Source organism: Accipiter gentilis, chromosome 7, assembly GCF_929443795.1.
Source record: "Accipiter gentilis chromosome 7, bAccGen1.1, whole genome shotgun sequence".
Taxonomy (NCBI): domain Eukaryota; kingdom Metazoa; phylum Chordata; class Aves; order Accipitriformes; family Accipitridae; genus Astur; species Astur gentilis.
Genome location: NC_064886.1, coordinates 24174602 through 24199244, shown reverse-complemented (window position 1 = coordinate 24199244; position 24643 = coordinate 24174602). Strand labels below are relative to the sequence as shown.

The 24643-nt window shown below is 39.0% G+C and overlaps 1 protein-coding gene across 6 annotated transcripts in view; it reads left to right on the top strand.

Moving 5' to 3' along the window:
- Nucleotides 1–24643, top strand: part of SMPD3 (sphingomyelin phosphodiesterase 3) — a 123801-nt gene that overhangs the window by 85683 nt on the left and 13475 nt on the right. For all 6 annotated transcript variants that reach the window (XM_049805286.1, XM_049805289.1, XM_049805290.1 and 3 more), the window contains 3 exons: nucleotides 26–1653; nucleotides 13927–14002; nucleotides 21325–21480. In XM_049805286.1, the coding sequence (XP_049661243.1) occupies nucleotides 316–1653; nucleotides 13927–14002; nucleotides 21325–21480 (1570 nt within the window). In that variant the 5' untranslated portion in view covers nucleotides 26–315. The remainder of the gene's footprint in view (nucleotides 1–25; nucleotides 1654–13926; nucleotides 14003–21324; nucleotides 21481–24643) is intronic.

Genomic DNA, 24643 nt, shown 5'->3' with positions numbered 1-24643 from the left:
GTTTTGTGTCTTTTTGTTTTTACAGATTTCCTTTTTGCCTCCGGAGTGTTTCGTTATGGCAGCCTCCAGTGAACAATGACATCCTTTGACAAATATAGATGCCAAAAAGCCAGACGAAAACAGTGGCCTTGTTTCATTTTTACTGCAACACAGTGAAATGGTGCTCTTAAAGATTTGTTATTGACTCCTACTGGAAAAACCAAACTCCTGATCGGACATTTCTTCCCCAGCCCTTTCTTCCCCAGTGTTCTTATGGATGCTTGACACAGTGACATCATGTAGTAGGCCCTGAAGTGTTGTCATAATTAAGTTGCAATGGTTTTATACACTTCCCCATTTCCCAACAGCTTTCTGTCAGTTCTGCATTCTTTTTCCTGGGGCCTGATTTTCCCATGTTACTGGTTAGCAGATAGGCTTGTGGCCTCTTTTGTTCCAACCACCTATGAAAAACGTCAAAGAGCAGACGACCCATGCTATTTTCATGCACTCTGCATCATTATTACCACTCCCATCTACTTGGCACTGTTGGTAGCCTCTCTTCCTTTTGCCCTGATCGGCTTCTTGTTATGGTCCCCACTCCAGTCAGCCAGAAGGCCATATATCTACTCCAGACTAGAAGACAAGAACCATGCTAATGGAGCCACACTGCTCACTGAATGGAAGGCTGCAGGAAATGGGAAAAGCTTCTGCTTTGGCAGTGCCAATGTTTGCCTGCTGCCAGATTCTCTGGCGAGATTTAATAATGTTTTCAATACACAGGCTAGAGCTAAAGAGATTGGCCGGAGGATCCGAAACGGGGCAAGCAGACCACAGATCAAAATATATATAGATTCTCCTACTAACACATCCATCAGCGCAGCAAGTTTTAGCAGCTTGGTCTCCCCCCAGGGTGGAGATAGCACAAATCGTACTGTTAATGCTGGCATCAAAAGGACAACATCAATGGAGTATAAAGGAGACAATTCTGGCTCAAACAACAGTGAGGATAGTAGAGAAGATAAAGGTGGAGCTGGAGAGCCAAATGAGGGAGAAGAAAACTCTTGCATTGTCCGCATAAATGGAGAGGATAATGGCCTCATGTCAGACACAGAAACAGATACCGTCAATGGCCAGACTCATGCCAGTGGCCCAGCAGAACCCTCACTGGAAGGTGACGCAGAGATGTCAAAAACACCTAACCACAAACAGAAGGAAGGAGATTCTGGGAGTTTAGATAGCTACTCTGCCTCACGAGAGTCTTTAGTTAAAGTTCGCGTTGGAGATGGTACAGTGGACCAAAGCACTGTCAACAACAAGCTCCTCTACAAAGCTTCAATCATGAAGAAGACTTCAGTGCGGAAAAAGAAACATACAGATGAGACCTTTGATCATGAGATCTCTGCTTTCTTCCCTGCCAACTTGGACTTTCTGTGTTTGCAGGAGGTGTTTGACAAAAGAGCTGCAGAGAAATTGAAAGAGCAGCTTCATCACTATTTTGAATACATTGTCTACGATGTTGGGGTCTACAGTTGCCATGGCTGCTGTAGCTTTAAGTTTGTGAACAGTGGTCTACTTTTTGCCAGCCGCTATCCTGTTATGGATGCTGCCTATCACTGTTACCCCAATGGAAGAGGAACGGACTCCTTGGCTTCCAAGGGAGCCTTGTTTCTCAAGGTAAGAGCCTTTTTGAAGCCACAAATATTGACTCTATATATGTGGCAAGCTATAAAGTTACGTTATTTTCTCTCAGTCATTTCTGTTAGAGTTCAAAGAGGCAATATTCAGATCTAGATTACCTGATATAACCTACATATAGGTTTTGTGGCCTAGGTACTGTGTTAAAGTGATGGATGTGCATGAAATAATGAGGGACTTTTGGAGGTAGAACTTGACTGTAGTTTCAAGTGTCAAAATTTGAAGTAGTTTTCATGAATTTTAGTTTATTTTTTTACAGAAATCTCTTCAATAAAATGCACAAATTCTAAGCTTCGTAACACGAGTATAGTACAATGGGCATTAGTGTTGGAAACCAGCTTATTATGCATGTTGTGTGTTTATGTGGGAATAAAAAGACAATCAAAAGTCTAAATGCCAATAGAGTAAAACTGAAAGAATTGCAGTGAAATGATGAAATGTATGGGTATCCCTCTGTCTTGGTTGCAAAAGGATTGTTAAGGAGAGATGCGAAGAAGAGTTAACATACAAACAAACAGCATGGGACACTGGGGAGCACAGAACTTTTTTACTTTATTAACACAGTTTACTTAAATTAACTAATGGTAGTGAGAATCCCAGGAAGCCTGGGGGTTATAAGTGTGTAAACATGGAAAGCAAAAGTGAAAGTCTGCATGCAATGATTTGCTTTTCCAAGACTAGTGGCTGTTCATGCTTAGTTCTTAGGAGAATCTGGCTGTGCTCTTCATAAACTGGAAGGCAGGCTCTTCTAATTTGTGATTAATCAAGAACCAAAACTTTGTGCAGAGATCCAAATATGTAGACCAAAACCTAGACAGATCTGAAAATCTCCTAGAATACTGGACTTCAGATTTTGTGGGTTTGTCACAGTTTGGAATCGGTTTCACTAACTAAAACCTGAACTTCTTTCCTAATGCTAGGAAAATATATTAGGTGCTCAAATTATATGTACTTTCTAGCACATATGCTCATGAATCCTCAACAGAAGTCATTAATAGCTGTTAGAATCCAGATAGTTAATAAGGATCAGCAGGGGGTTTGTACCCACTGTTTGTAATTAGTAAACAAAGCAAAAAATTTTGGTATTGTGGCTTGCATTAAAAAAGCAGATATTAGAAATTGCAGTCTGATAATGGTTCAGTGTTTCATATACATTTGACATAAACAAAAGCCATAGCTGAATACAGGTTTCTAAAAATTGGATTTAAACTTTCTATACTGTACTCTTATGTGTTTATAAACAGCTAAAGGGGTTTTTTTTCAACTAAAAATTAATATATGTGTTGTGCAGTATAAATATTACCAGGGTCACAAAAACTACCCTTCAACATACGTGTATATTAGGGATTAAGAGATTAAAAAAATCTGCTTTCAGCTGCCCATTGCTGAGTCATTGATTTTGCTACCCTGCTAGGCAGGCCACAACGTCTCCATTTCTCTTGCAGAAAATTAAGCCTTTTTTCAAAATTCCACTGGGATGATGAACTTAATTATGGATTCGAGTTGTTAAATAATGTTACAGTTGAGCAGGGAATAGGGACCAATTATTATCAAGATTTGAAGATGACTACATTCTTTTAACTATGACAGAATTCTGGCCCAGCTACAGGACCATTTTTCCTCATGTCTGTGTCATTCTGACATACTGTACTTTATACCTAAAATATTTTTCATTCCCAGTTAAGCCTATCCTGATATGAAATGACTTTCTGTCTTAATTGTACATTAATTGATCATTGGTCCTTTCTTTCTTTGACAAAAAAAAAAGAAGGTAGGAATGATCCTACTTTGAAACAAAGTAGGTTTGAAGGTTGTTTTTGTTGATGTGGTGCTTAATCAGCAACTGAGTGTGTGTGAAGTCTGAAGACAGAAGTTACAGTAAGTAAAAGCCTGGTTTATATTTGAAGTTAGTGAGAATAAATCCATTAACTTAAGGAGTCTCGAGGTCTTACACTGGGATAGCAGCAAGCTAGTAAAGTGTATCATAACTGTGGTTGGAAGGTGTCATTCTAGCCAGTACTCTGCCATTCAAAATGGACATCTTCTATTGCTGCTTTTAGATACTTCTTTTACTGGCTCTTACAATATTTATATGTATATAATGCAAGCCAATCCTACATTAAGAGTTTATCTTTGTGTGGTTTCAAAGATAGCAAGAGAGCCTTGCAGAACAAGAGTCTCTGAAGTGCTTTCCATTCACTAGTGGCATGGAGTTAAGTCTCTCAGTCCTATGCAAACTCTATGTTTTTAAGTTCCTGGCTCCTGTGGAAAGCCTGGTGTTCCCATTTCTGAAGTAGAAAAGACACCAATTGAGTTTTGTTTAGGAAGTATACTACGAAGACTGTTCCCCTTGCATAGCTTCCATTTCTGAGTAAAGGAGCGATTGCTCTCCATGTTGTTTGTTTGGGTTTTTGTTTGTTTGTTTTGTTTTTGTTGTGTGTGTGGTTTTTTGTTTGTTTGTTTGTGGGGTTTTGTTGTTGTTTTGGTTTTTTGTTTTGTTTTTTTCTTTTTTTAATTATTTTATTTTTGTTTGTTTGTTTTTTGTTTTTAAGTTGTGAAAAGCAAGTGAGGGGAGAGGACTTGCATATTTTGAAAATGTGGATAAAGTCACTTAATATTTCCCCTCACTGGGAGGATGAAGCCTTTATTCAAACCTTTCTGAACCTCAGGAAAGACCCAATGTCCAAATTCAGAAGAATGTTCAGAGAAGGAAAGTGTTTCTCATTTAATGAGTACAGTTTGTCTCCTTACTACAAATGTAACTTCTAGGGAGATGAATTGAAGATCTCAGAACTAAACATTTAATGAACGTTGAATTATTTTGAACATAAAGGCTAAACTGTTTTGGGGAAGTTGTGTTACAAAACAGATCCCTACTGCCAAGGTGCAAGTGTTTCACACATTTTCTTCCTTTCAGAGTAGGTTCTGTTTCCAGTGAAGAGGAAGTGATTTTTCCATTGCCCTCCTGTTCCCTGCCCTGCCTTCACCATCTAGATTGTAAAGTTCAGGTGGAGATTTGGAAGGATTTGAGAGACTTCCTTAGTCATACAGAATTATTTTAACTGAGAGACTTGCACAGCTCAATGGTTATTATTAGTCATTAGTCAGTTATTAGTATTATTATTAGGTTATTATTAGAAAGGTCAATATCAGCTTAATAGAAGGAGAAACTAAAGCACAGGAGGGTAAAGTGATTTGATTGTGCCTTAACACCTGGGGCGTCACAACCAAGGAAAGAAGTTGGAAGTAAATTACAGAGGCTTTTAACGCTGCTTCATGCCACTGACTTCATGCTACCTAAGACCTATTGGGAGACCTGTGCAAAGGGATTTTGCCAGCCTTGATCTGTTCTCTTCCTAAAGATGTCTGCCACAAAAGGTGCTGCTGCTGGCATTTTCCTGACAGAGATCACAGGCTGGTCCTTCCATTTGTATAGGCTGATGCTTTCCAGGTCAGGATGAAGGCATGAGGATGACATAGTTGTGAGTAGTTATTGCATAAAGCCCATTTTCTCTATAACTGGAGGACTAATTAACATTCAGCACTTTGATCTCTTCAAACTCTGGCAGCGTTTCTGTCTCCAATCTGAGGGTCTCATTGGGACGTAAGAGGGACACAGTCACAGAAAAAATAGCATATAAGAAGGGGGGAAATGTCACCTCCATCTAAGTGACAGTTTCATGTCTGAAGTGTTAAACCACTGTTCCTACTTGCCACTAAAGACTCAGAGGAGAAGTTAGTAAATATATAAATCAGCCAATCCATTTTCATACTTTGACAGTCTGGGCCCTTGAGAGGCTCTGCCATGACTCTCTGTTCTAGCATTGCATTTCACATTAATTTAAAATGCCTAAGAACTCTTGAGTCTGCTTTGTAGGTTTTATAACTCCAATTGTCTCTTACTGCTGCTCTGCTATAGATAGAGGAGGGAAGAGAGACTGACACAGACGATGTCCTGTGCTGGTGATTAAAAAGCTAGCTTACATGTATCTGTATATAACATGATGCAGATTGCAGTGTTCTCAGTTAACTCTGCAGCTATTGGTTTGACACATAATTTTAATTCACAGTGGTTTTGACAAATTTAAAGGGAGTTTTAAGCTACATGTCTGTTTCAGAAACTGGATGATGATTTTGCAGTCAAATCAAGTTTAAAAGGTATCAATGAGTGCTGAGCAGAAATTGTGTAATGCATTACCTGTTTGTGATAATTGGAAGGTTTCAAAATGTCAACATTCATCTTTAGATAGAGGGGTTACTATGTAGCCTTAGTTACAGGGTCTTTGAGGGATGCTGTGTAAGTTTTGGACAGTAGTGTAATAAAACCAGAAAATATCCTAAACTTGACCTGGTGAGTTACTGAATTGGAGAGCTTGTCCATGTATTTCCAGACTTATCAATCTAATAAAGACTGTCACTTCTGCTGACAAATTTTGCCTCTCTCTTACCCTTAAATTGAAATTGCTATAACTGTAATGTAAATCTAAGCCATACAAGACATGTAAATGCTTACTTAGGGGAGGGAGGTGAAGGAAAGAAGTACCATTCTCAAAATGGCTATTAACTGAGGAGAGGTTTTGGAGTGGTTTTCCTTCCACTGAGACTGGGAGATACGGAAGTATGTTGCATAGAAGGCTGTTCTTCCTACTGTTCTTAGTAAGAAATTTTTCTGTTTTTTGGCATCTGCTGAGAGAGAGAACTTCAGAAAAAATAGGAATTGCTTAAAACACAGTATGTGAACATAGAGCAAAAGCAAAACTGCAGCCTGAAGTGGGTAGTTTGAACAGCTAATAGTATTCTAAAATCAAAAGGAAAAAATATGTCTTGTGATTTTTGCTACCTTTCTGAAAGAACTTGTGTTTAATATTAATTCCTAAGCTTATTAACAGATTTACTTTTCAAATTCTCTGAAAATTAATGCTGTTCTCAGGAAGTACAGTAATTGTGCAGAGAACATGTTATTATTCATTGCTTTAAAGGAAACCTAGCAACCTTTGCTTTATGTGCAAAGCTGAACTTGTTTTCAAAAGAGCTGATACGGTGGTAACAGATGGTAGAAGGAGCAGTAGCTCTGATTGCAAAACTGCTTTGAAGCACAGTTTTTACTATTTGCTACTCTGAAGGTGCCTGCTTCATATGATAAAACGAGGGTTCCCTGAATTAACCTCTCTGATCCTCCTTTTTGATATTACTGATGCAGATACATTTTGCTTGGGTAATTTAAGCTGTCTTTCCTGTCCCGTGCCAACTTTTGTGTGTTGTGGCTGAGAGTGAAGGGGCAACTTCTGCTGTTCAGAAGGGGGGGAGCTTTTTTAACTAAGGATTACACAGAAAAGGGGAATGGCTGTTTTCTGACCCCAGTAAAAGATCTAGAGCTTTCAGTGGTGAGATTTTCTTGTCCTTGATCAGTTGTCCAGTATCTGCAGTTATCCCAAGATGTATAAAAGAAATGTCTAGTGCTGTTCGTGAATTTGTTTAGGTAACTCTAAAGCTGTGCCATTTTAAGTCAGGAGGGTTACCTAAACATTTTCCCCATGTTCAGTTGCTGCTATAAAATGTTAATGCAGGAATTGGATTGAGTCCAATAAACTGCCTGAGACTGTTTTAAAAAAGAAAACAAAGACCCTACCATGGCACTGTACCATGTTCCTTCACTTTGATATAAGTAATGTTATTAATCAGTCTTTTTTCCCCTTCATTAATGGGAACAAATTAAACTGTTGTGCAGAGTGAAATACAGGTTTGAGAGAATGTTGAGTTGTGAGCTTTATTCTCTTCAGAAGAGGAAGAGCCCTTCATTCATGGCACCAATTTACAGCCACTTTACCTCACATATAAGCTTAATGAAGCTTTGCTAAATAACTAATTCTCTGAGCTCATGGAACAGTAATTGTCATGTGGCAGGTGGGGAAAAACAGGTTTCTGAAATAATCAAGTCCAAATGTGGCTAGAAAGAATTGCAGAGCACCAAACAGAATTTTGACATGACCTCTATAACATTTTAAACTTATTTAATTTATTCAATATGCTTAAATAATATATTTGTAATAGTAAATTAGTAATTTAACTAATGCATCTTCCTTAGAAGCTGCTACATATCCCTGAAGGCAAAAGGCAGAGCTGTCAAAAGTACTAAAAATAAGATAGATCTTTTTACACAATGTCTAAGCTAACAAAAAACCCCCCACTACAAAGAACAGGAATAAAATACATCTTTCTTGGATGTTACCGCTAATCTAAGTAATCTCTGTGGGACAGGAATGCTTGAATTGTGAATGTGAGTAGTTGCAAGTTTTCCTTGGCATCTTAACAGGACTGGGACACACAGTTTGACTGCCTATTCCCATCAGTTTCTTGATGCCGATTCCCATTTGTCTTGGAAAATTGCTCAAATGGAAAAAAAAAAAAGTCCAGAAGGGGTTGATAATCTGGAAGATGACAGAGAAGTTGTACTGGAAAGAAAGAGAAACTGTATTTTCCATTTCTTTCTCTTCTCTTCCTCACTCTATTGTTTGCTCATTATAATTACATAGGATGTCTATAATGATATTCCCACAGTAGTTGAAAAAGGGTGGTACAAACAGTGTATTATTACTAGCATGTCTCAGAGCATCAAACCCGGGAAGTCTGACCCATGAGTGTGTGTGTGGAGATACCACTACTTGTGCATATACAGTTGCTTTACTTGGAGTAATTCAGTTGAGTATCATGCTCCTGTATTTTAATGGAGCTTCCCTTGAACTTAAACAATATTGGCTACATATGGTAAGATGAGTATTTCTGTGGGAGTAACTCAGTTTTACATCTACTGTGAAGTCTGCAGCCCTGCTCTTATTCTCTGTCTGGAGTGTTTTATTTCTAAGACAAACAGTGACTTGAGGCCCCTGCTTAGATGGTGCTCTTTACAAATGCAGTGTTCATGCTTTTGTTTTTAAGGAGAGAGGTTTTCAGCCTGGCTAGTTTTTCTTCATAATATGAACATCATTAGCTTGGTTCTTGGCAAGACCGTAAATTTGTTTGCTGTAGCGCTATATACTTTGGAGACGTACCCTCTTCAGAAGAATAATGCAGGAATGACTACTACAGTTCATATTTATATGCCAATGGCAAAATTGACACCTTCATGGTCAACTAAGCTGATGCAGTGAATCGTTTTGCTCATTTGCAGTCCAAGATGTGATTAAACTGTAATGGCTGAAGCTAGAGCTATTCTGTGTGGCATCCCATCTCCCTGAAGGAGTCTTAATGTTGCATTCAGGTTATTTATCTTTCCCAGCTCTGGGTTTATTGGCTGCATGTAGATTGTGGGGTGATCAACTCCCTGGAGCAGTTTTTCCAGGAGCACACCAAAATTTTAGCTCTCTGGTTTACACACTTGGATTTGCTTCCCATGAAGGAAGAGGCAATGGCATATGCTTGGACGTGTATGTATACAAACCCTTCATACTGGAGGGTACACATTTAAGAAACTGTCTACTTTATTTAGGATTTTTTTGAATGGCTACCTCCTGGCAATGTGAAGCTTCTAGAAAATGTCACTAAAGGTTAAGTTCCCCTCATAACAAACCTTTTGTTTTTGTGCATTATTGGTCAGTCTTTGAAAATCTAGTTTGATTCTTTAATCGAGTGAGATTTCTCATGTATGGCACTGCCCAAATTTTTACACCCTAAAGAACATTTCCTTCCAAGTAGCTGATGATGTATTAACACAGCAATGACATATTTGAAGCTGGTTTTTAAGCTGGTATTGAAATACCCCTGGCATTTAGGTAGCATTTCCCTGTTTTTTGCTTTAAGTATCTGCTGATGCTTTTCTTGACATCCAGATATAACAGAACTGTTTTGCACTGCTGGGACAGATGTGTGTAAATATAAACAGTTAAAGACAAGATACTTGTTGTGTTTGCAGCTTTGTATACATATTATACTAGAATGTGATAAACATGAGATGTGCAAGATTTTCCAGTTAGCTCAGAAAATTCCCATGATAGCAAGTAATGTGACTGAATTTAAAGTTATTTCATTCACTCTAGCTCTAAAATCTCAACTATTGCTACTCGTTACATTTTTTTTTTCTTGTCAACAAGAATCTTTCTGCCATAGCCTTGTTGGCTTGATTTCTTTAATGAGCACTGTTTATTACCTGATACCAGTCTAATTAGAGGACATACTACTCCTTGGTCCACATAGGACAAATTTATAGGAATATACACAATTTTGCCTAGTATGGCACAGTATCAGCATGGTCTTTCCAACAGCTTGTACTAATGTGCTATGGCATAGAGATGAAATCTTTTAATAAAAAGCACTTTATGTCAAGTACTTTTGTATACTTGACACAGTCAGTACTCTGACTGAAAATAAAAATTCAGAGCTGTCAGTTTTGCACTTATTTAATTTACAGGCAGGGGACAAATGTAAATATGTAGCAGTAGAAACTGGCATTCTGAATTCCAAATACAACCATAGTAGGCCTTCCCCTTTACGGAAAAAAGCCTCTTTCTCATCTGTAATGAGCTTCTTATGCTCCCCACCACTACCGCCAACAGCTAACAAAGTGTAATGTTCAGTGGTGTAACAGGGATCCGAATCCACTCCTAGCTTCCAAATGTTTGACTAGTTTGATTACTTAACCTTTGCAAATGTACTGAGAAGTGGAATATATTTTGCATATTTCTGCATAATATTGAAAAATATTAATTTGTTTCTGTCAACATTATATCATTGGGACACTTTATTAAACCACAAATATGTTCTCTCTGTTTTAATTTTACCTCTAGGTAACATTAGAATTTAACAGGATATCACATACAACTTTTTCCTCTTGTAATTATTATGCTATTTTAAAGTACTGGGAACTTATAAATGTATTTAGATGTTACCTTCCTATAAATTTCTATAGACATAGAAGAGTAGTCCATGACACAACTAAGACTATACAATGATTTTTTTTATAAAGCAGTATCTGAAGTAGTTACCTATACAAGGGTAATTCAATGGACGTGTTATTGATACAGAGCTACTAATGTAGAACAGTTGAGGTGAATTTAAGTCAGGCTTATGGTGAAGCAGCCACTCTGGCTTATCTGCTTACATATATTTTCTTTTAAAATGTGAATTTAGAAGTTTCTTCTGTATTAAGCAGCAAAAATTATATTTGGGAAGCACTGACTTGGTTTGGTGGAAGTGGAACTTTTCTGCCAAGATCCACGTTGCAGGCTGAAATGAACGCTCAGTGTTGTCTTCCCGCAGGACTGCCACGTAGCTACTCAGGCCAAGTCACCACAATATAATATACCCTTGAAAATGGAACACTCTAAAAGTAGCTACTGTATTTGGCCACACAAAGGAATGTTTTTATGCAGAATTATAGGGCTTGTAATATTCCAGAGGTCAAGCAGTTTTCCTGTCTGCACATCCCATAGTCCCTGTCCATCTGTGGAATACCAAATTAGACCGAATAATCAGATTTTCCTTACTATTTTATTTCAGACCATATTTAATATACTAGTGCTTCTACTGTGGCTGGGAATTGACTAGGAGGCTGCAAGAATATTTATTTTCTGTCCTAGTAGTTGTCACAAATATTTGCCTCCATGATGATTATACTCAAAATGACTCTGCTTGGCCATTTACAGTAATAGTGCCACTCAAAAAAAAACCCAAACAAACCAACCCCAAAAGTCAAAAAAGTTGGAGGAAACGTGAAATCTGGGAGACAAGCTGCTTTGGATGTACTTCCATGCTGGCACTTTCCACGGGAATTCTAATTATGTTAATGTCTTCAGATGTTGCTTTTGAGCTTTATTTTATTTTATTTTTTTTAAATTAGCAAAGTGTTTATGAAAGCCCCTTTCCTCTTCCCCTCAGGGGTGTGTGTAAAGCAGCCGCTGTTCCTAGCAAGTGCAGAGCCCTGGGGCACTGTCTCCCTGTGGTGGCAACCCCGAGGGGCATTTGTTGCACTCACCCACATGCATATAGCAGCAGTCAGTCTTCTAGGCCGTTTCTTGTCATTGAAAGCGAAAGATCCCGAGTCTGTTTCAGTATAGATCTGTGCACACAAGGACACTGTATGATACATATTTATTTATGATTAATGGAAATGAGTGTGAGCCTATGCATAAATTGGTTGATGAGGCCTTGTCAGGCACTCCATTAAGGCTGCACAGGAAATTCTAAAGCCAATTTGAGTTGACTTCGTTTTCTCAACTGACTGTAATTTATGTTTGGATGTTCAGCTTTTAGACTTCAATCTTGTATGCTTTTTGGATAGAGACACTGAAAATTATTCCATCTGCTTTAGTCAATAAGAGGATTATAAGCAGCACATTCTTGCTATAAGGCAGAAAACTTTATGCACAGTATTTTCAGTGTGGTTGCAGTAGATGGCATTGAAAGATGTACGACATGCACACTTTTTCTCTGCAGCAGGAGACAATGCAAATTTGTAAACTAGTAGAGACTTTACAATATAGTTTTCAGCATTGAAGAGAAAATCTGATTTTGAGCTATTAAGGTGGAAAATGTAATTCATACACCTGCCTGCCCTAGATAGTAAGGGATATAAACTAATGATTTCCCACTTCTCTATCGGAATGGCATACATTGCATAAGAAACTGGAGAGAACGCTCCTTTTAATTCACCCATGACACTGTGATACATTCAGACCAAGGCAGCCTGAGGGAGGAAGAAAGAGGTCTATGTAGAGAAGCTGCTGCAGTAGTCACTAACAGGCATCCAGTGGATCAGCATATCCTTTGAGACTCTGCTACAATCTTGTGAGTTTAGGAGAATCCTCTGGCTTAGGGGTAGATCCGCCAGTGACTGCATGTATTTTCCTTGTCTTCCTCTGCCTTCACCCTCCCTGAAGCAGGTTAACTGTGTGGGAACAGCAATAAGAACACCATCAATATCCATTTGGAAAACTGTCTAAAAGAGGACTGAACAGACCGAGGACAGAATAATGCAAGTCATATGTTACACACTTTTCTAGCTGGAAAAAAACCCTGAAAGTTAAAAAGGCATTGTTGAGTACAAATCACTGCTAAATTCACTTACTGCAGAGCTGACTTTCCAGTTACCAGATGAATCAGATGGCTCTTGGACAGCTGAAAAACAAGAAAACCAACCAAGCTGACAAAATTGTGTCTGTATGAAACGGAGCTCCGCTTGTTATTTAGAGGTGTCAGATGAAATCTGAGCCTAGCCTTGTGAAGGAGAGTCACCCGTGGTTTTGTTTTCTGAGCCCTGGGTACAGTTTTCCTTTGTGGGCATTTTTTTTCGTAGTCCATGCAATGTTGCCACATTGATTATCAACAGGAAAACCATATACTCAAACTAGTTTCTTGCCTCAATCCAAATCTTGATCCTCAAATCCTTGGGAGTTTTGACTTGCAGCTGCATAAATCCTGAACTGCCAAAACATTCAATAGGGTTGAAAACCTAAACCAGAACTTGATTCTAATTTGCTTGTGTGTCCACCACCACAGATATTTTTAAGTAGAATATGATATAGATGAGGAATTATACTACATACCAGCTTCCCTGGAAGCCCTGCCTCTTCTGTGTGTAAGAGCAGGGGTACATGTTGTTTTTTCATCTGGTGGATGGACGTGGGGACTGCTGCTGTGAGCTGAAGAATGTAAACACTTTGCTGAGACATAGCAAAAATCCCCAATACCTTTGTAGAAGAATGTGAAAAATCCATCAAAGTCCAAAACTTGCTGTGCAATGGAGAAAACATGGTCAAAACCAATATTCATTTCACATTTCATCATTTTTCCTAGACTTCTTTGGCATTTTTTCCTTCTGCATTCTAGTCTTAACACAGATATCAAGAATTAGACTGCTAATAATATTAGTATTATATGGGACTTCAGTGGTGGGCCTGAATCTTGCATATAAACAAGAGCTGTGATGCAAAAGAGTGGTGACGCAACTGGGACAGACAACAAATGGGATTGCAAAGAGCAGGAGAAAGTAAAATTTTTGCGTGTGTTGGCGATCAAAATCGAAACATTGAAGCAGTGGTGATCAGGAAGATGTCAGTGTGCCAGCAGCAAGTGGGACCCCAGTAAGCCCCAGTGCGTGTCTCTGGTGCTCTTGTGTGTGTGTGTTTTCAAGACGGAGCTAGATGGAAAGACTGGTGCAAAAGGCCAATACCGTGTACAAAGGCTGCACAATCAGGGTTGGAAGTGGAGTTGTATGAGCTCTTCCATTAATCACCTTTTTATTTCTTCCTTCCCTTCCAGGTGCAAGTGGGAAGTACACCTCAGGACCAAAGAATTGTGGGATACATTTCCTGCACTCACTTGCAAGCTATTGCAGGTACTGTCCTAATTTGCCTGTCTTAGTTTTTCACTGTTTCTAGGCCTGTGGTGGTATTTTTGTGCAAAAGTAGCAAGCATTGCTCCTTTGTTAGTTCTGACAAAGTGCAGTGTGCATAGCAAATAGTAGTGAAATAGCCAAGAATGAGGGATAGACAAGTATATCACCCAACCTTTACATTTTCAGTCTCAGAGTAATTAAGTCTTATAGGACACAAACAAAAAATATCCCTTGAGACCTTTCCTTCCCTTTGCTCCCTCTTAACCAGATACTGTTATTTTAGCAAATAAATTACTGTCATCATTACTCAACAGCATTTAACAGCCCATGCCATGAGGACGGTCATATAAACTAAAATTTCTTTGTACCTAACTCGGGCATTATCAGAAGATACCAGTTAGGACAGTTTTTCCATCAGCACCTGGAATAAGCCCAAATTCTCTGTTTTTCTGACCTGCAAATTTCATACATAAATGGCTAGCAAGTTAATAAACTCATTGAAAAATTCTCTTGGTCATGCTTAAAAGCAGTTCTACTATTACATTTACTAAAGCATGCTCTGTGTCTTTTGTTTCATGAAACAATATTTTCTAAGGCTGTTAAAGATAAGTAAAACACAAAAACTCTTAGCAGGGTATGGAAGGCTTTTTTCTTTTTTTTTTTTTTAACTTCTCACTGAATTATCTTAAAAAAGAATGAGATGTTCTTTAATAGCAGATTTCTGTGTCTGTGAGATACGTGGACTCCACTGCTTCCCATAACCAGACTGGAATTTCATGTAGCTCTGTCAGGTTGTGGTGGAGCCTGTTCCTCCTCAACCATCTTATGACCTTTTATGACTTTTTTATGATAGTATCTCAACACTCAGCTCTTCTTTTTAAGATTAATATTCAGAAAAAGACTGAGCTAGATGGGTGGCTTCATCTCCATTTTACAACCCAAGTCCAGAAAGCAAGGGGAAGAAGAGTTAGTAACTTCTGGTCATTTTATTCCAATTTTAGTGTTCTGATGCATACATTTTGAAATCAAGACGCTTCACCGTTTTAGCTGTTTGCCTGAACACTCATCAATTAAAATTGACAAATACTTGAAATTCTTGGAGATGTCTATGGAAAATATTCCACATACATCTCCGATCTTTTGCATCAAAACTATCAGCTCTATACTTAGAGTAGGTGTAGTAATAAAATAAAAGCCAAATCTACAACCATTTTCATTGTGCAAGATCAGAATTTAATTTAGCCAGGGGGGTTGATATCCTTATTTTTACTTGATGCAACTGCAATTCTTGTGCTCCTGAGGGCTGGAGAGCACGGCATAGCCCTCTTAGACTGCCTGAAGACAGCATGTACGCTGCAGACTGAGGCAAGACAGTCAAGCATTATAAATGGTGAAACTTTGAACCCATGTGCTACAGCATGTCTAAGTTAACCCAGTCGGGCAGCTAGCATTCATTCTACTTTGTCAGTGCTTCAGTTGCAGAGAGACTGACTTGGAAACAAAACTGCCAGTCTCTGAAGTACATTAGAGAGACTGGATAGTGCTAAGGAAGATTCATGAATTTTTCAGCTACATTTTAACAATGTAACATCCTTCTCTGTTTTTCTATTTTTAACTCTGGAATTATGGTGATGTACTGTGAGATTGCTGATGTGGAGCTGAAATTTGTTGCTGTTCTAGTTTAGGTTATAAACCTCCATTTTTAGTCCTGTTCCTTTTTACTACCTAGTAATCTATTCTCAGTTAGTCTTTGATAACCATGTTGTGAAATCCCTATATTAAAGAGGAAGAGGGGAGAGGGAAGAAGAATGGGGAAGTAATTTCTATTTTCAAAGTCAGCCTAAAGCTCCTTCAAGAGTAGAACGCAACCTTTCATCTTCCTACTTATGTTCTTGCTTTGTATTTTTAGGCTTATGTGGTTCAAGCTACATTCCAAATAGAGCAGACAATGATTTAAGAGTCTAACTGTCCTTTGATATATCACATTAGTTTATGTAATGAAATGGAAAACGAAAGTTCATAAGTTTGGCAGAGCTGCGCTTTCTGATTTGTATCATCTGATTCATAACATCTCACACATTTAAAAAACTATCCAAAAACCAGTTCAACCATGTAAATATGTGGTATCTATAAAAACAAGCACTGTTTAAAAGGTTAGCCATTTAAATCAGCTTGTCATACATGGCTGAGCGCAGTTTGGCTTCCTTGGCTTCCTTTCTAGGATACATAAACTTACACTTAACTGTTCTGATACTTGCGTAAGTATAAAATGAAGGGATCCAACTGCTTATGGTCAGGGATGAACTACTAATGCTTTTTTCAAGAGATGTGCTGGCTGAACTCTGTTCTGAGCAATGACTATTTTTTCAGACCTGACATTCACCTTTTTCAAGAAACCTTTAGAATTAGATGTAGTTTATCCTCTCAATTCTCTACCTATTACTGAGTGGTGCTATGAAGCAGCTCTTCATTTCCACTGTGGAAATAGCTGCATTTCAGTGACAAATGAAGGGATCCTTTAATGAGACTTGAATGTAATTCTTTTCCAAGGGGCTGTTAAGTTTACATGGTTCTTTTATGTCTTTCAATTAGTCAGTGATTAATGTTCTGGACAGGTTTTGCTGCCTAGAATGCACCCAAGTCCCTTTGAGTCATGCCTTTTCAGACACCCCGTGAAGCCATCAAAACAGAGTAAGCCTTAAACTCTTCCAGCCCAGGTCTGGATGATGTAGCATGCTGGATGCTATCTCATAATCTCATTCCCATCCCTGCTTTGCATTTAGTGTGAATTCAGTCATTAGCAGTACAGGTACTGGCAACACTAGCACCAGTTTGAGATTCCACAAGCCTACACAGAGCTTAAGCAGACCTCGGCTCAGGACGGAGAGATCCCTCAGTGTTTGAAATTCTGACCATGCATTTAGGAGTAACTTCAGTGCTGAGCATCCTTAGGCAGTGATTCCACATATGTTTCTGAAATAATAAAGCTGGTGTACCCATACCATGGCAGCTTGCCCTTGCCCCTTCCTCTCAGTTGTGCTAACGCAGCTGTTGTAGGCTGTGTTGCACTTGACTGGGGACCTGACCTAGCTGACAAGTAACCCAGCAGAATAAGAGGTTTTTTATTGTTTTTTTTTTTTGGACAGTTTGTTTTTATTTTGTTTTCCCAGTGTATCCTGGATGAAGTATGTTACAAGTGTAGGAGTCTGCTTAATCTGTCACACAGCCTGCCTCATGGCTAAACTGAAGCCTTTGGCTGTGACTTGGAAACAATTTTTTCTTTTGACTAGGCTTTACATCCTACACTTCAGAAGCTTTTTTTTGCTCATCTTCCCCAAGTTCCCTGCCAATATATCCCATAGCGCTTATCAGTGCTGAGAACTCTGGTTTTACAAACCTCCACTGGATCTTTTAATTTCCTCTGACTAGGCCTGTCAACTGCTTTGCTCAGGCAGCACAGTGCTCCTTCTATGTCTTTCAGAGCAGGACAAAACAGTCTTTCTCAGTGTATAGTACCTACCTGCAGTTCTAACTAAAGCTACAATTTCACTTAAGCATTTCTAAAGTGAATGGAAAGGGCAAGTATGATTATCCAGTAATAAACAAAGGTGAAGTATTTATTTATGCTGGTTGAGGTTTCCCATGCTACCCTTTCACCCTTCCACAAAATCTGAAGCTGAAGGGAACTTGCAAAGAATTTGGAAATACTGACTGCAGGAACCGGTCACAACACAATTACTTGCATTTTTCCAGGCCAGTTACTGAGGAAAAGATTGTAGAGCAATTAGCACAAACCTGTATTCTCTGGTTAATCACTGGTGGCAGTCAGTCAGATCAGTGATTCTATCTGAATGTTTAATTAGAGCTGAAGGCTGGAAGAAGTTGTTGAATGTTAGTTTGGGGAGTTACTACCTAGTTCTCTTCTGTTAATATTTATTGATGCTATTTCACTTCAGCAGAAGTTTCTGAAATGTCTGCTCCCCTGATAGTTCTGGATTCAGGTTTGGCTTCTCCTGTAGTTAGGTGTCTGATTAGTTCAGTTATCTCAGTCTCCAAAGCTCTTGCTCATTGGGAGCTGCTAAGACTCTCACTAGTAACTTTTGCATACAGATACACACAGTACCTGCTGTGTAGCTGCAGTAAGCTGGGTACCATTAGTTTCATATTAATCTCAGAAAACAGTTCTATTGAAGTTGCATTACAGGATCCCATCTTTTATTATGGAAATGTAGCTCACAGTTTATTGCACACGCTCCACGTAGTGTACTGAAGTGCAATTACTTCTATGACCTCTAGTGGGGATAATCAGAGATGCCAGACTGTCACAAGTTCTACACTTTTTCTAAAAAGAAATGGAAGTCATCTGTTTCTACAGTTCCAAGACTACTATTTTTCTGTAGAGCTCTGAGGTTATCTGGTGTACAGTGCTGCTACAAAGGCTCAGCATTCTTACGGAGGGAGATGGATGTCACTATGCAGTTAATGCTTTTTTTAAATAATAGCAATGCATGTTACCAGACACCTTTCACAATATCCTCCTAGAATGTTTCTGCCTGTGTTTTTATTTTTCTCAAGAGTTTTCTGGTTTGGAGAATTTTACCTTTGTGTGTTTCAGTTCAGTGGGTTTGCTATGTTCTTCACGCTGGTCTATGACTGGTTGCTGCCCGAGTTTTATGCCCATATCATAATGGCCGCATTGTTTTATCACTCATCCTAGTGAAGCCATGCTAGGTGGATAATTCACAGAAAATGCAAAAAACCCCTGACAGTTCAGGGATGTAAAACCCAACATCTTAGACAGTTAAGCAATTTATATAATCTGGACTTTGTGGGGAGCAAGACAAGTTACTGCATTCTTGTCAACAAGCACCATGCTTAAAAGTTATGAGGAAACAAAGGCAGCCCAGAAGAAAGTACTGGCCCAAGGAGATGAGATAGGATAGAAAGATTCAGATGCTGCAGAAGGAAGACAGTCCATGAATTTGAATAAGCTTCACCAGGAATGAGAAAGCTGGGACTGTTCAGCTTCAAAAGGCAGCTCAGGAAGGATCTTATCAAAGTGTGTAAATAACTGATGGGGGGGGTTTAAGGAAGATGGAGGCAGACCCTCCTCAGTGGTGCTCAGTGACAGGATGAGAGGCAATGGGCAGGAACTGAAATGCAAGAAATCCCGTTTAAAAAGGAAAATGCTTTTTATCGCAAGGGTGACTAAGCACTGGAACAGGTTACCTAGAGGTTATAGAGTCTCCAACCATGGAGATATTCAAAGCCTGACTGGACATGGTCCTGGGCAACCTGCTGTAGGTGACCCCACTTGAGCAGAGGGGTTGGACTAGATGCTCTCCAGAAGTCCCTTTCAAGCTCATGCTTTCTCTGAATCTGTAATTTCATCTGTATCTTTAGTTAAGCAGAATGTATACATTAGTCACGCACACCTTTTGTGGTTAGTGTCACCTGCTCCAGGCTCTATTTATTCCACGTGACCTATTTCTTGTGCTTTTGTCTAGCTACATCTTCACTGTAGGGCTTTCTTGTGCTGTTGTAGCAAGGGTCTGGATTTGTGTCAAGCTGTGTGATTAGGGTACTATGTGAACTTGAGGTACAAGTAACTAGAAACTGTAGGTTAGGGAATAGATCCAGGAAGCACTTTCATATTACAGCCCAACTGGTAGAGATTTGTTGGGAATAACACAAGTGGAATTATTTGCTGTTGGAATTACCAGTCTGAAGAGATTAGTCACTGTCAGAACCTACTTAAAGCTCTCTCTTTCCCTGGTCATGTTCTTTTCAATATTTCTTTTAATTATTTAAGGTTGTATCAAATCATGCTTGATTGAACATTTCTGATTCGGTTTGTATTTAACTGTTGTTTTAACACCCCCTCCATCACCACCCCCTGCAGTGTTCTTGAAAATCCAACCCTTCACAGGTTAAGAGTGTGGTAGGAAAGTGAAGTTCTAACACCTAAAGTTTGTCTGTATGCTGATGTGGTTACAGTGTGCTGCGGAGTTCACATTTTAATAAAGAGTGCAGGTGGAGTTGAGACGAGCGATTAACAAGCTGTGAGGATGTAGACCTAAATATTCACCATCTCCACAGTGGCCACTGAAAGCAGCTTTGGACATACATAACTGATGTTTCTAATTGTCTTGTACACCTTTAATAGCTAGCACAAAGTAGTAAATTAGGTTAAAATAAAACTGTAGTCAGACTAAGTAATTTTGGGGTTGCTGCTTTTCCTTCTGATTGAGGCATTTGAAAACAAATCTTTTATTTTGAAGAAAAGTAATGTTCTGACTTGATGTATCATTTCAAGTCCTAAGCAAAATTATAACTGTTAACTATAGGTACAGTGAAAACAAAAGGAAAGGAAAGACAATATGGTAAACAATTGTTTCTAGAATGTGTCTCTTCCTGCTCCTTTCCCTGTATCAAGCTTTTGCTGTAATCATTTTAAGAGAGCCAGTAATTAATATTTTCTTAGCCTTCATGTCACCTAATGTGCTTCAAATTGTGTGGTTACTTGCTATAATTAAAGAGCTGTTTTGTGTGTCAGATGGTTTCACAAACAAAAAATATTTGGCAATCACTTTCATATCACTCCTATAAAACAGGGACACATCCTCAGCACATGCAGCCTAGTGTAACTTTCCTGCAACTGGTGAAAAGGATCTGGTTCTTTATTTCTGAAGTACTGCCTACCTAAAACTGTATCTACGCATACCTTTATAAATATGAAAAAAGTACTTCCGATTTAGGCATTCGTAACTGAGCCCAAATAGAACCCTTCATTGGATGGACTACTACAGTTTGAGTAAGTTGGATTTACCATTGATGTATATTTACTAATAACCCTTGAAAGTTAAATTTTTCATGTTTAAAAATTAGAAGGCAAAGCGAAAAAAGATGAAGTGGTTTACCCCAGAACATGCTGTCCAGTTTTGTCTGAAGTAGGATTTTAACTCTGAACTCCTGATTATAAACGTAGTGCATCAGATCATCCTCCTCCTGTGGCTGGAAACGTTACCATTTTGGCTGGTTGTCTGCAGCACAGCTGCCTTGTCCTATTTCTTCAGATGTGTCTAGTGTGATTGATTTTAGAAGGAGATATTTAAATCATCAAAAAGCATGGTTCCTAATGAACTTCATAATGGGCTAAGCGCTATGTACTGAGTATACTATTAGCCACACCTTTTTTTTTAATCTTGCACCCTTTTTTCAAGATGTGTAGCAATAGCTTAGCAACTAATAGGTTGCTGAGTAACATGCTAAAAGGAGGTCTTATTTCTTGTTTCAGTTGTTTGTTTGTTTGTTTGCTACAGGAGATACTACTGTTCGATGTGAGCAACTGGATATGCTTCAAGATTGGCTGTCTGAATTCAGAAAATCTACCTCCTCCTCCAGTACAGCCAATCCAGAGGAGCTGGTGGCTTTTGATGTAATCTGTGGAGATCTCAACTTCGATAACTGCTCCTCTGGTAAGACAAGGTTTTCCTTTTCCTGGTGTCTACCTATTCCAAAAAGGAGTGGGAAAGTTCTTGATTCTTGTGGGTTATAGCAGTATACTCAGTTGTGACTGGCTTTTGGAAGGAAAGACTTAATTGCTACAGATACGTCTAAAATGGGTACTAGTCTTGAGATGAGCCAAAGAGAGTAGTTCATACTTAGCAGCACTGCTGAGTTACTAAGCATGATGGTTTTTAAGGCACAAGGGGCAGTAATTTGTGACTTGTGGTAGCACAATGAGGACAGATTTAGTGGTTTAGCTTTACTTGCATTAGGTAGACACCTACTGTCCTAGAATTTTAGTTACTAATGAAAGACATGTATTACGTTATATGGGATTTTTGTGGAAAAAAAGTAGTAAATTCATGCAGTTAAAAATAATTTGATAGTGCATATACACAGACAGAGGAGATTAATGCTGCAGAGAGAACTAAACATTGCTGAATTGGTCTTGGAAAAAAATAACTGCTGCTGTGTACTTCTGTTTTTTTAATTTTAATAAATTTTTAAATTTTTTTTTTTCTGTATTTGGATGCTGAGGGTACTAGAAAAAGAACTCCACAAAACCTTAATTAAAGGGTGGTGAGTTCACAGAGATGGTAGCCTTTTCCAAACACGGTTATGCTCTGTTAACAGTTAAATTGCCAACATAAGAGTGCAGAGCACTGTGTTTGTGTATCCTCTCTGCCTCTCAGCTCAGTACAGCTCAGGCATCCAGCAGAGCTCCTTGGTGGCTTTACAAGACGACAATCAACTCTGCTGGCTTGGAGTTGGCAAATGGATCAGTGGCACCAAGTGGCCAGCTTCCCCTGCCAGGCTGATGGCTAAAAGGCCTTTTGCATGACTGAGCCAGAACGGAAGTACTGAGATAGAAAGAGCACAAGGCAGGTACACTGAAGGGGGGCTTGTCAGAGGGATTTCGTATGTGCGGTGTGCAGGTGAGCTCAGGCTGCAGGACTGAAAGTGGGATTCAGCAATTCAGACCAGAGTTGGTGGATTAACAGGTGAATTTGTGAAAAGCATCTAGTGTGAATTCTGTAGTCTTCATAAGAAGCCTAGGTAACCGAGCCCAAGAGCAACAACTGTACCAAAAATAATTTTAAGAAACAAAAAGCAAGCATTGTCTGATCTCAGAAATAACCAGTGTTCTCTAGTCTCATGACTTGTACCAGACACTTGTAATGGAAGATTTTAGCAAAGCTGGAGAAACGTTTAGTTGGGTACAAAAGACCATCAACCCAAAACACAGCCCTTCTGTTGTTCATTTCTAGCTAATACGTACAAAAAATAAGTCACAACTATGTGATTCCAAGTAAACTCAGAACGGTCCGAGAAGGTGCTGGCAAGTGCTCTGAGTGGTCAAAGAATCCGTTACGCACTGTAGAGGTGAACAGTTAAGTGGTAATGGCTACAGAATACTGTAGTTAAACAAACACTTATTAGGATAAAATATAAACAGTAGCAGTGGTAGTGAGATTTTTAGGGAAGGAAGGAAGGAAGAAATGTGGTCAATAACAGTTCTTCAGCTAGCCAAGCTGCTACACAGACGGGCTGAGGAAGCGATTGCAGCAGTCCCAATGAAGGGAGGCAGAAGCTGGGGGATACAAATGGACACATCTGCCATTTGGCTGTTTTACTTGCAATATTGTTGGATAGATGGAGTGGCCTGAACGCAAAGGTGCCCATCAAGGAAATAAACAATCTGCTGCACACCAAAGGAGAGACTGCCCAGTCAGATCGCAAATCAGAAATGAGTGGGGCTCTGCAACATGAGGAGAGAGAGAGACAGGAGTGAAGCTGTGAGGCAGAACACACGGTCAGTATTCTCTGCCTGAGAAGTTCTGGCACTCTAACCAAGATCTTGCACAAGAAGCACAGAGCTGTTGTGACCTGTCTTCTTAAAGAAAAAGTAAACACAGCTATTTGCTTTTGCAAATAATAGTTGCAAACATTGCAACTACTACTAAAGAGGAGTGAAAAGTATGTTATAAAATCCATTTTATTTTTGCTACCTCTGCCACTTCTTCACATCTCCCTCCCCTTTAAAATCCACTCAGCCTGGAAATGGAAATTAAGCTGGCTATTTAATTTTTTATTTTTAGATTGCTTTCTTTCCTTATGCGCTACGCAAAATTAATGCAATGTTTTAAAGTTTTCTCCTCCATTTTTACATTACTCATTGTTTTAGGGACATTTGTTAGCATTACAGGGAATTGCACATCTTAATTTTTTTTTAAAGCAATAATCAGCTTCCTGTAATTCTGCATACGATTTTCTGTATTCTTTCCCCCTCCACAGACTGATAGGGCAAGTAATTAAAGTTTCAGTGAGTATCAAGCTTCTATTCTTAGATGTATTGACAGTACAGTTTTCAAAGATCTCCAGGTCCATGAGTGACCTTAGCTTATGACAAGTTTTCTGCAACTCAGTTTTCCCCCCAGCTTTGCAGAACATTATGACAACATTCATACAGTGAATTCACACTTAGTGGGAACATGATTAGAAAGTTACTTACTGTCAGGTTGCTTTGGACTGACTTGTGTAAAAGTCTATTATGTTTTTAAACCTTTTAGTGTAAGATAAAAAGCCTTCCAGTCAGGGTTAAGTTGTCTCATCAGCTGTGACTTGTCACTGTCAGTGCCACAGTTGCAAATTAATCATGACAAAATTTTAATCTTATCTTGTTTTTGAGGAAATTTTGTAGACATATGATATAACAAGGGAGAACTTGGAGAAATGAACAACTGCACGGACTTCATCTTCTACTTTTCCATAAACATTAAACAAACCAATGGGCTGTTCAGACAGAAAGAGCAATTCTCTGCCTTGCATACCTGGCTAATCTTAGGGAGGGTCAGTCCTCTGATCCTCTGCCACAACTCCAGGATACCCTGGCAAATTCATTTTTCAATGTCCCTGCAATTACAAGGATGTTCTCAAGATCAACAGCTAGTTGGGGCAGGGGAGGTGGGAGGAAGCTAGAAAGATGTAATGAGACAGATCAACTGGTGTGGATGCAGTAGCTGAAGGACAGTCAGCTGTTCTAATGACTATTAATAACAAAATGGAAAAAGTGCCTACAGCTGTGAACACAATACTACTGCAATCCACACGTGTGTTCTGCTTGCTTATCAG